This window comes from Fusarium subglutinans (assembly GCF_013396075.1).
Source record: "Fusarium subglutinans strain NRRL 66333 chromosome Unknown NRRL66333_c0000346, whole genome shotgun sequence".
NCBI lineage: Eukaryota > Fungi > Ascomycota > Sordariomycetes > Hypocreales > Nectriaceae > Fusarium > Fusarium subglutinans.
The window spans coordinates 1-12,109 of record NW_023502409.1 but is presented as its reverse complement, the minus strand read 5'-3'; the positions used below and the strand labels follow the sequence as shown (position 1 = coordinate 12,109).

The 12,109-nt window shown below is 52.3% G+C and overlaps 2 protein-coding genes across 2 annotated transcripts; one reads left to right on the top strand and one right to left on the bottom strand.

Annotated features, from left to right (window-relative positions):
* Positions 1–1,154: 1,154 nt before the first annotated feature.
* Positions 1,155–4,780, top strand: FSUBG_13465 (RNA binding protein; the record flags this gene model as incomplete). Its single annotated transcript, XM_036678359.1, has 2 exons — positions 1,155–1,393; positions 1,528–4,780. 2 exons carry the CDS (start codon positions 1,155–1,157, stop codon positions 4,778–4,780), a joined length of 3,492 nt encoding a protein of 1,163 aa, XP_036531064.1.
* Positions 4,781–6,419: 1,639 nt separating this feature from the next.
* Positions 6,420–10,975, bottom strand: FSUBG_13464 (essential subunit of the histone deacetylase rpd3s complex; the record flags this gene model as incomplete). The annotated part of the gene is made up of 5 exons (XM_036678358.1): positions 6,420–7,035; positions 7,086–7,532; positions 7,588–7,919; positions 8,337–8,424; positions 8,700–10,975. 5 exons carry the CDS (start codon positions 10,973–10,975, stop codon positions 6,420–6,422), a joined length of 3,759 nt encoding a protein of 1,252 aa, XP_036531063.1.
* Between the last annotated feature and the right edge of the window lie 1,134 nt (positions 10,976–12,109).

The following is a 12,109-nucleotide window of genomic DNA, read 5'->3' as shown; positions in this document are numbered from 1 at the left end:
TCTAACGTTCTTGCCTGGCTTACTAGGGTGTGAAAGAAGACATAAGTGTCTAGACCAGAAATCAATTACAGGTGACAGAAACCATTAGCTAGCTTCCAGTGCGATATAGGCGGATTCAGACTGTTTATTTATTGTATTCTTAGTCCTGGCCTCAACTCTGTTTGTACCCCAGCTAGCAGTTGGCAGGGCAGGGCAAGAAGCAGCCTTGGTCACAGGTAGTAGTTTACCTAGCGGGCAAGTCCATGTCCAGCCAGGTACCTTAGGTAGTGGAGGTACGGGCAGGTACCAGTACAGTGGAGTGCTCTGTACTCCCGTCCCGTCCGCAGTAGGGACAGCATCTTCCAAGGCCTTACCTTCCTGCTCGCCTCCTCGCACATCGCACATCACATATCACACATCCCTCCTTCTTCGACTCCTCCTCCTTCTTCCCTCCTCACCCCCCGTTTGTGCCCCATCCCCCATAATCGCGCTCGTCTCGTCTGCTTCTCCAGGCCCAGTCAAAAAATCTTCCTTTTTTTTAACTTCTTCAATGAGGCCTGTATATTGATCATATCTTTGTTTGTGCCCTCCTGCCCTCCGCCCGAAATAGTCTCCTTATTACATTCCCTTGTCTTTTTTTTGCGCCCTCTCAAGCCGCGGGCTCGGACGACGCTGGACGACCTTTGTCCAAATCCACATCCACACCTAAATCCACCTCAATTGCATCTTCGTCCGAGCAGCAGTTTGCTTTGCTTGCCCTAGTCCCCTCGGTCTCTTCAGCTATAGAATAACGACCCTGCTCTCGGCTCAGACAGGCCTCCTCCAGTTCGCACGAGCATTCTTTGTAATACCGGCGGTTCCTGGGTTTTCTCTTGTTCGCATCGCGCTCCTTAAATCCAGTCCCCCGTTTCTGTCGAATACGCTCGAACATCCTCCGACGCTTCCACGTTGTCGTCTCCCTCGTCCATCGTTCCGAGGTCGTCGAAAACATAGCTACTAGACTGTTCGCCCGGCGACTTTCTGCTTTACGGTTTGTCCTTTTTTGCCGTTAGAAACGTCTAAACGTTGATTCATTCGGCGATTTATCAATTATCGCTGCTGAGAAATAATAATCAACTATCCGGCCCGACACTTCCTTGTGTCACCGTCTCATGAGGTCGGCTAGATAATCGATAATGTCAACTTCTAGATCCGAACACTTGGCTCTCGGCTACGCCTCTCAGTCTGGCAGTCAACCTCGTTCTGGTTCCCCATCCGCCAGCAATTCCCCCATCGATCCTCTTCCGCCTTCTCGTTCCCCATTCGGCTTGTCTGGTGGTCTCAACCCTTCAAGTAAGATGGCGGGCAATTCGCGATCTGGGGCTGGTTCTCCGTCGCACGAACTCCCTGGTTCAAGCCGTCTATTCTCCAAGAGGTTCGTCTGCCCCCAAATCGTGTTTCCTTACTCTTCCCCCCCCCCCTGGGATACCGACCTTTCCTGGGACTCAACCCAATGCTCTTCTTACTCCTCTTTTGATGGCGCCGACACTGACTGGTCCCACCCTACAGGGCTCGCGAGATCCAGGCCCAAGAAGGAGTACCTGGCATGCCGGGAAGCCTCTGGGGCGGCCCCCCTACGAGCGGTAATTCTACGCCGCTACGTGAGAATATCCCCGAGTCCCCAACCGATGGTTTCCCGGACTTTGCCCAGCTTCCTACGCCGGATTCAATGCCTCAGACAAGGCGCGCTCGAGCCGGGACGGTGCCGTCTCGATTCTCTCCTGGAGGTGCAGCCAACGGCATGATCGGTATTCCTGGCCTAGCTGCCAAGACAAACAGGCCCACGCCAACTCAGAGCCCTTTCAAGTCGCCCTCTCCCAATCCTGATGTACAGGAGAATAGTTCCAGTAGCTCAACCTTGCTCTCCCGACTCCGTGCCGGTTCCATGCCTCAGAGAAGTCAGTTTGCACCAATTCCTGGAACCAGCTCGCCATTCGGTCCCTCTATCTTCAGCAGTTGGAATCCCACAGGTGTGGGACGCGAACGAGCGTCCACTTTGGCTAGCATTGCAAGTGTCGGCTCTAACGGCCCTAGCTCACCAGCTCAATCTCAATTCTCAAAAGAAGGAGGTGGGGAGTCTGATGTTCATATGAGAACCCTGGACTATCTTGGCCTGGCAGAGACCCCACAGCCTCCCCGAGCACAGCTTGCTACTCCTTACCTTGCCAATCTCGACTTCACGAAGCAAGCAAGCCGTTTCCGGTCTTACTCGGTCAATAATAAGGACAAATATGCAGATGACGAAGATGATTACGACACTGAAATGTCCCTCGACCCCCAGTACGTAGCAGCTCTGCAAGATCAGCTGGCCGCTACCAACGCTGCGATTCACAACCACAATCTCGCCGTCCAGGCTTTTGCCAACCAGGCCAATCGTCCTCGTGCGCGAACCGCCGGCGTCTTGGACACTCCTGGAAGTCGACTTATGAGAACATACATGTCCGGCAACTCCAACCTGTCTAACCCTGTTGCCCCTGCTGAGATTCGACTGCAAGACGAGAAGGATTACGAGGATCTTCCTCAGTCCGTTGCTGGGATTAACCTCGGCAGATCCAGCAGCCGTAACGCTGGTCTCCTCAGTGCTGACGAGCAAGGTCTTGAGGGTCCTACCAGCGCACTCTGGCTCGGTAGTATTCCCACTTCCACGACCACTTCCACATTGATTGAGATGTTCAAGTCCCACGGTCCCATCCTGTCAGCTCGTGTCCTCACTCACAAGAATTGCGGGTTCGTCAATTTTGAGAGGGTGGAAAGCGCCATCTCTGCCAAGGCAAGCATGAACAGCAAGGAAATCTTCCCCGGTGCTGGTCCCATACGCATCAACTTCGCCAAGCCTCCATCTGCTTCCAACACTCCCGGTCACGACGGAGTCTTCCCCTCCCCTAGCCCTGACCCATTTGCGAAGGGACAAGATAATGTCCAGGGAACCAACGCCAGTACCCCTGCGGGCGACACTACCCCTGCCATTCCCACCACAATCGCAACCCCCAAGGCTCCTGCTCTCCGTGATATGACCACTGATATTCTCGATATTGTTAAACAATTTGGCGCGTCTGAAGAGGATAGATTCAGAATCTCTCGGAACCTGCAGTCGGCAATTCAGTTTAACTCATTTGTTGAGGAAATCCCGCCTATCCGCGAGCCTGCTCACACTCGTGTTCACGACGCACCCAAGCTTCGGGATATCCGCAAGCGAATTGATAACCAGAGCTTGTCTCAGGCTGAAATTGAGAATATCGCTGTGGACATGCTTCCGGAGATTGCCGAGCTCTCGTCCGACTATCTTGGTAACACCGTGGTACAGAAGCTTTTTGAGCACTGTTCCGATCAACTCCGCGATGCCATGCTGTCCGAGATTGCGCCTCACATGGCCGAGATTGGGGTGCACAAAAACGGTACCTGGGCAGCCCAGAAGATCATTGATGTCTGCAAGACCCCCGCGCAGATGTCTTTGATTGTTGAACACATCCGCCCCTTCACTATTCCTCTTTTCCTAGACCAATATGGCAACTATGTTCTCCAAGGCTGTCTCAAGTTTGGTGCTCCCTACAATGATTTCATCTTTGAGACGATGCTTGCCCGCATGTGGGAGATTTCACAGGGCCGGTATGGTGCTCGTGCCATGAGAGCATGCCTCGAGAGCCATCACTCCACCAAGGACCAACAGCGAATGCTCGCTGCTGCCATTGCCCTGAACAGCGTGCAGTTGGCAACCAACGCCAATGGTGCATTGCTCTTGACCTGGTTCCTCGACACTTGCACTTTTCCCCAACGTCGCACAGTTCTCTCGCCCCAGCTAGTGCCTTATCTGGTTCATCTCTGCACCCACAAAGTTGCCTATCTCACAGTGCTCAAGGTCATCAACCAGAAGGCAGAGGCGGATGCACGCGATGCCATCCTTCAAGCATTGTTCTTCACGCCTAATGACCAAGTACTTGAAGCCATTCTTAAGGACCACCAATGCGGTGCTACACTGATCTTCAAGGTTCTTACCACGCCCTTCTTCGATGAGTCTATCCGCAACCAGGTTGTTGAAAATGTTAAGAATGTTCTTCTGCGAATCAAGGCCCAGCCCAACCAAGGTTACAAGCGCCTGATGGACGAGGTTGGCCTGTCGACTCGCAGCTCCGGTAACAATCGTGATGCTAGTACACATGCTGACCAACGCCAACGTCCATCCTCGCGACAGGCAAATTCGAATGGCCATCATCCCAACTCTGCGCAATCTAATAAGCCTTTCTATAACCCCATGAACCAATCAACTAACCCTCCTGGATTTGATATGCCCTATGGCGGCCAGAGAAACGAGCCTTCTGATGGCGGCGTTTCCGCATTCCCTCAGTTCAACCAGAGCATGATGTATAACGCACCCGGAGGCCCAATGCCTGCCAACTTGCAACAAATGCATTACCAGCAGATGATGAATCGAGGGCCGCCACCCATGAATTTCAACTATCCTCCTATGCAGGCTGGTTATGGTGGCTTCAATGGTCCCAACCCATCTGTCGATCAGTACCGCCAACAGAACGTTCCGAATGGAAGTCCTATCCAACCGCCTGTTTCACAGATGCCCCAGATGCCCCCTAGCCAAACCCCATTCGCACCCCCAGGATTTGGTATGGGAATGGGCAACTATGGTTATGGTAGCATGGGAGGCATGCCCAACATGGGATACATGCAGCAACAGGAGCAGGGTAACCCTCGGCGAGGCCGCGTAAGACAACCTCAGTCACGCAATGGGCAACAAAGAAGAGGGGGCTAATTAAACTATTTTCAGAGATGATCAAGTCAACCGCAGTTCGCGCGCCGCTTCAGGTGACCGACACCATATTCGATGGATCTTTGGGGTTTATTCTCATGTTTCAAATCATTTCTAGCATGCAACCATTGGGGAGCTGGAGCGGCGTTTGAGCAATGGCTAATGATGCACATTTCAAAGACGATCGTGTTTGTTATAGTGACTTGGCCAAGGCTGACGTTTTTTGCCCGTCACTTGGATGTCTTGTCCTCTTGTTTCGATACCTACCTCCCTTCTACTTCTTGCGGAGCTTGTCTCAGGCCGGTCTTGGAAGTTTTGCAAGAGATAGAGGAGAGGCAGGGTTACTTCTACGATTGAACGAACCTGGAAAACCTGGAAAACTCTCAACGGAATAAAATACTACGATTCTTGTTCAAAACGGCAGTTGGGTCGAGGTCTGTTGTCACTGTGAAGCCTTTGTTGGCTCCGTCTATGACGAGTCCTTTTTATAGGTCTGGCCCAGCCCGACGTCAGCGTTTGATGATAGACACGATGGTAGGCTTTGCGGGGGGCTGTTTGAGGCATTAAGGACGATGCCAGGATTTCATCTTGCGACCCTTGGGTGGGAGTGGCTAACCTTGCAAGCCATGGCTCCTAGAGGTTTGTTGTATATTAAAACTAAAAGATTTGCAAGAGCCTCCTGACGTATCTACGTCTTTGAGCTTTTTACGACTTAGCAATTGATGTTTTTATGGAGTTTCTGTGGTGCACAACTTGGATCGAAGATGTATAGACATGTGGTACATAATGGGGTATGCCCAGACTTAAGGGACAACCTTTTCTGACATTTTGTACATTATCACGTTTCGTTGGGGGATGGCCAGTGTTGAGATGATGAAGAATCAAATATCTTGTCTTCAGTCTTATGTTCCTCTCATATTGACACATACTTCTATCGCACCAGCCTCTGATCCCGTCCCGGGTGGATGAATCGATCAATATAGCTTTTTCTCCTCATCAACTCTCAACTATGATACAAACAAAGTGTAGTTAGCGCAGCGCTGGTTCACCTCGATCTCGAAACACCCTGTGTCTACTAGCTGCTACTAATGTCATGTCCACCATCAACTGGGTAATCAAGGGTGGTTTCGTGCATAATATAGAAATTGGAAAGAAAGAAACAAAGGGGGGAGGAGGTAATGTAGTAGTGGCACCGCTCAGACGATGCCTGGGCTTCTTGTGATGCTCAGAGGTGGGCTGGTCGTGTGTGTTTGAGTTGCCTTTGGGTTACAGTCCCCTTCAGACAAGACGGAAATAACAGACGCGGAATTGCTGGAGGCAAAGAGCATCTAGATCGTCTCTATAACCATGTTTCGTGATTCCAATAGCGAAGCCCTCCAAAGTCCGGCGATCCATAATCAAAAAGGTCGCGTGAACAGACGGCGCTTCAGGTGGTGGTTGCGTAATGCTACGCTGGGCGCTTGCATAGATACATGCAGAGGTTAAAGAGATCCGTACAAAGGTCCTGTTTGGTTCCTCCGATAATGAATTAGGATGGGGAAAAGACTATGGTAAATTCGGGTAGAGAACCGATCTTATCGTAATTACTCTTTGTGAATGTTAGGTGGAAATTCAAGAGTCAGAGTGAGAGAGCTGTGGTTGTTCAGTCGAGATCCATAGAGCCTTCAGCGTGGTCAATGGTAGAAGGGGGCGTGGGCTCCGTGACAGGATGTGCTGTAACCTTGTCGAGCGGCTCAGCAATGGCTGAGTCTTGTGGGGAAAGGATGCTCGGTATGACATCCTGGTCTTGCATGGTGGCGGAAATACCGACAGGCTCTGGCTCACCAAGCAGATGTCTGATGCGAGCCCCCATGGAATCCATCTGATTTAGAAGGACACGCAGACTAAGCTTGTCGCTCTCTGTCAAATGACCAGTAGATAAATTACTGGCATCTGCCTTAGCCATGAGTGACAAAACGCCGGCATCAGCTGTCTCCTGTTCATTGATTGATTGATCGTCAGTAAGGTAACACGTGTAGTGATGTGAGGGAATTTCGTTGAGACGACTTACCACAAGGGCTGTGATCAGTTGGTCAACGCCGTCCGACTTGCGCTCTTTGAGACTTGTCAGGGTTAATGCTAACTGCATTTCATCGACAGTTCGCTGTAACTCAGAGCCCGCAAGAGGTCGACTTCGGTCACTCCCAGTTGTTGGAATATACGACACACATCTGGGTTCTTCATGGCGAGGGCCATAGCCAGCGTGTTGACGACGTAGCCTGTACGGACATTAGAAGTTGAATATGTGAAAAACGAGTAATGGACCAACTGCTCAATAAAATCAAGGACAATCCCCTTTGCTGGTAGTTTGTAAGCTCGACCGAACGAGTCAGGATCCGGCCAGCCGGAGTTGTTCCCGGGCTCGGGCTCATCCTCCCAGTCAATTTCAATGTACCCGTTGTTCTTGGTACCTCTTGTGAGAGATGGTACGATGGTCTGCGATCCTTTGATCTTGCGAAAACGGTGAGCAGGTGCCAATGAGCGGACCTCGGCCATTATTTCCTCTGGATGTAGAGGGCATCGCCAGGTCTTGAGGACAGGCGGGACAGCGAGTGGAGGGTCTAAGCAGTCAATGTGCCAGTAGAAGGGACAAATGCTACAAGGAATGATGGCTCGAACATCTGTGGCAGGCTTCTGACAGCCGTGGCAGATCACAGCCTGTCCTTCGTCGCGCTGCTTGAAAAAGTCGGGCAACTCTTCGTAGCCATTTTTCCTCCTGAGCCCTTGTCAGCATGTCTAGAATTCAAGTTGCTATTGGGAATAACACTCACTTGGCCGTTTTGGCGGCTGTGACTTCTTCGTACTCGCCATAGGCACCGGCCTTGACGCCTTCAAAGCGGGTCTGCAATTTCTTAGGGAGGCTAAATGCGCGAGGAATGCTCTTCTCCAGGTTGATGAGGGCAGCGGCAAACACACCCTTGTACGGGGGCATGCGCGTTGGGTATCGCTTGTATAGGCACTCATTGCAAAACCACTCGTCGGGAAGATGGTCCGAGGGTATCATGCCCACACATTCAAAGTGGAATGACCGTGGGCATCCATCACAGCAGACAACGTCGCCAGCGGCGCCGCAGGCAGAGCAATCTTCGTCGTTGTCCGACACCTAGAGAAAGGGGGTAGAGTTAGCCAAACGCGAGCCATGCCAAGTATACTCAATTCAGCCCGTGCAATTCGATACGACACGCTGCGCTACGCGTTTCAACACGTCCCTGGCTCTCTCTCTGGTCACCGGCTCTTGGTTGCTGATTCAACTGCTGGGGGCTGGCTCGGAAAAGCGGATCTTCGGGGGCCACCAGAAATTACCCCGTACAGTAGTGAGTGGTAGGCCATCTTGGCCTTGGCCCGGCAAGACAAGGCCCAAGGCACAAGGCACAGAGTCGCAAAATTGGCCACCATCTGGTGAGTTTCCCAGCAAAGTCCATGATGTTGACGGCCCAATCTTGGTGGCCAAGTCTAGAGCGGGTGTCGCGAATTCGCACAGCATACATGAATGAGCACAAAAGAAAATGAAAATACATACCTGATCTTTGGCTACGCCGTTGGTTGCTAGGGCTTCTCCTTGTGGCCGAGGGACACCAGCAGCTGTTCCTCCTCTCTTCTTGACAGGGCTAGAAATCATACTTGTTAGCATGACCCGACCAAAGCAGAATGATGATGATGATGATGATGATGATGATGAAATGAGGGAGTCACGGCGCAGTCATCCCGGGCGAAAAACCTTGAGGCTGATGATAAGACAAGCCAAGAGTCAAGGGCATGGCATGAATGAGTCTCATCCAGAGGTGGAAGCAGATAGAGCGATATGCAGATGACAATAGTCGTGAATTTTATGGTGCACGCCAAGTAGCGGATGATGGAGATGATGATTGAGATATAAACTTACGATGACTTGATACGAAGGCCAGTTCTCGGCTTCTTTGGGGGGCGTAGCGTGGGCGTAGCAGCCCGTGATCCTCTGGCTGAGCTGTCCTCGCGCTGGAAAGACCACGCAACAGGGGACACGGCAGAGTCAATCTCGTCGTGAGGTCTCTTGCTCGCCGAGCGCGTAGATCTCGTCGTTCCCGCTGAAGCGGAGCCTGCGGCGGCGATGGATTGACGCGTCTTCCTCGTCGATTTTGCGGGAGTTGTGAAGGGGTCCTCGTCCTCATCCCCCCCTCGGATAGAACTCTCAGTCGCCGTAACACTGTTGGCAAACTTTTGCGCATCGCGTCTCCGATCCCAGAAAGAGTCGTCGTTATCATGGCCAGCGTCATCAGCCGAGAATGAAGCTGGAGCCAGGGCAGATGATGATCCCTTGTTCTTTGCTGTCTTTGATTTTGTGGGCAGGTTCGGGAAGATTTGGCCGGCAGAAACCCTTCCTGGCATACTGGCGTCGGCGCTCACGCTGATGGTCGCACTTGCGGGTGCATCAGTGGGTTTGAGTTTGATGCCTTTGGTGATGTCTGAGGTGGACAGTGTGGGAGCTGAGGGTGATGGCTGCTTAGTAGCAGCAGACTTGGTGGTCTTGGGCTTGGCCTTGCTGCTGGCACCTCCCTTGGAGGCGAGTGATTTGCGGCGGGTGGTGATTGGCCGAGATTTTGGCGCATCACTGGAGTCGGGCCCAGTTGGCACAGGGCGACTGGTGCCAGTGCCTGTTCGACGGACAGGGCTTGGGCTGCCCATTATGGCCTCAGGCGACGAGAGACTGAGGGCCGATGAGAGAGAGGAATCACTCGACGCTGAGTCTCGTCTGATTCGCTTGCGCGAGGGTGTTTGAGGTTGGTTACTTGAAGACATTTTCCGTGGCGTGTTGCGGGTCGAGTGAGAGTGGGCGTGGGCGTGGGCTTGAGTCTGAGTATGGGGATGGGTAGTGCTATGATGGGAAGAAGAGTGAGCGCGAGAGTGAGATGTCTTTGCCCTCTTAGTAGCTCGAGCTTGATGTCGATGGGCGTTTTTCACTTGCTCTGCTTCCTCCGAGTCGAGAATATGCACCTCTGACTCGTCTTCAGTCTCGACCTCTGCAACCTCGACCACCTCTTCCACCTGGTTGTGATGCAGGAGTTTGCCGTACGGCGCGGCCTTGGGTTTGTGAGGAGTGAATCTGCTGTTGGTCGTTGGAGGGATGAAATAGTAGCAGCCTTGGTTGTCCTTCTTGCCCTCTCGCTTCTTCTTCTGCATCTCTCTGGAAAACTTTTGCATCGTAGCCTCATCTGCCGTTTGCGTGAATACCTCCTCGATCATGGCAACGAACCGCGGGTCGCTTGATCTTTCGTCGTATAGGGTCCGCAGAGCCCACGCAGTCGGATATCGATAGTGCTTTAGGGCTTCGTCCACTGCAGCCTCGACGACCTTGTCCGCGAATTCTTTGTCTTCAGGTTCTACAGGTTCAGCTGCGTGAATCGTCGCCTCTGCTGTGATTGCACCTGCTACCTCCAGCTCGTCATCCTCCTCGAGCTCCTTGAAAGACTTGGCTCGTTCCGCCGACTTTGCAGTCTTCTTTGGCTCCCTCTCCAAGTCTCTGCGCTCCTTTGCCTCCTTTGCCTCCTTGACTGTGGGCTTAGTCACGATGGAGCTTCTGCGACCGGCAGAGGAGCGTCGCGACCGTCTTCCGAGAGATGTGCGTCCTGATTGTCGTCTCTTTGGTCGACTCGGATCGTAGTCTTCGTCGTTCTCGTCGTCGGCAGCTGCTGCCGCGTCTTTGAGCACAATAGATACTCTCCGTGGCGGTGTAGGGGGTAGAGCCACGGGTGGAGGGGAAGAGTCTGCCGCTCTCGCCGTAATCGCAACATCCGCCTCCGCATCCGCATCCGCATCCACATCCACGTCCACGTCCACCACTGGGTCGCTGGAGCCCATCTGCGCTACATTTTTGGCAGCACCTCCCCCTGAGGGCCGCAAGATAATCCTCTTTACTCCTGAATTGGTCTCCGGTCCCGTCTTCTTGGGTTTGGGCAGACTTCCCAGGGGCGCCATGTTCTCAACGACCCCATATCGAACCAACCCATCGTCCTCGAAACTCGCTTTGCTCTGCACGGTCGGCTCCAGCCAGCGCTGCATGAAAGCTCTTGAACCCTCGGTTGCCCCCTTAGACGCGTCGAGTACTCCATTCCATTTGGTATTCTGTGATTGCGCGGGACTAGAGTAACGAGATCGTGTAGTTCTAGTGTTTGACGAGATCATTGTGCCGGCCTTTGGCATGCCTGACCTGGTAATAGTGGTGGTGGTCTGTTGTGTGTGCCTCTCTGTGTGTGCCAGTTGCCGCGGGACGGGGCAGCGCACCTCTCTAGGCCAGCTAAAAGGTTGCTCAGTTAGCAGTGTTCTTGAAAAATAAAGTGCACAAAAGAGGGGGGGTTGGGTGTTCTAATACTTTTATCTTGGGAAGAAGCATGAATTACTGCAACTCTGTCGCGTGTTCCAAAGTCGTGAACGCGGAATGATGATGCTGAAGAGAGAGTGGGTGGGTAGCAGGTTGAGACTCGGCTTTTGCTGTGCTATGGTCAATACCCTGCCTGCCTCTTCGCCTCAGTCCTTTAAAAAAAAGAACCCCAGACCCAGTGTCAGTCAGTGTCAGTGCATGCATGCACCGGAGCTGACGGCGCGGGTCGGACAGACAAGAGACCAGGGGGGGGCAAGGCAACCCAGGGATGACGGGGAGAAAAGGTGTTTCTGACCTGTAGAGTCGTGTTTTTGGGAGGTTTTTTTTTTTTCATGTTTCCCTTTTATCCTTCAGCCTCTTATTCAATAATTTATAATAAGTGATAAGGTAGTTAAAGTAGGTACAGACCGCGGATTAGGTACTAGACTACCTACTTACCTACCTTAGGTACTTTCGTGAACCAGGTAGGTAGGGACTGGACGGGATGGAAGTGGCTCTACATGCTTCATATGTCTAGCCTCCAGGTAGGTCCTCCACTAAGATACCTTACTTTTCAGTGGCTCCTGTAGCACTGAAGCTTCTAAGCATCCTCCCTGAGGTGGGTTTAGGTAAGGTACCTACCTCCTAGGTGCTCATTTACGTTGGGTGTGCTCACCTTTCCGAGTTCGCTTCCTTTCCTTCTTTCTACTTCGTTATTCCTTTCTTTTCTTCTTTCACCCTTTCCATTGGAGATGTTAATTTCTCTACGCAGTTCCATATACATAGAGCTCTGTGTCTTACCCGTTGTAAAATAGCTTGAGCTTCTGCCTCCCCCCCAGCAACCAGCCACCCACACTCACTCACTCACTCACTCCACAAAGGTAGCTCACACTCAATATGCTACTGAGTGCAGCTGGAGCCTGATAAAATTATGGTCCAAAAGTCTGTGAACACCTCAC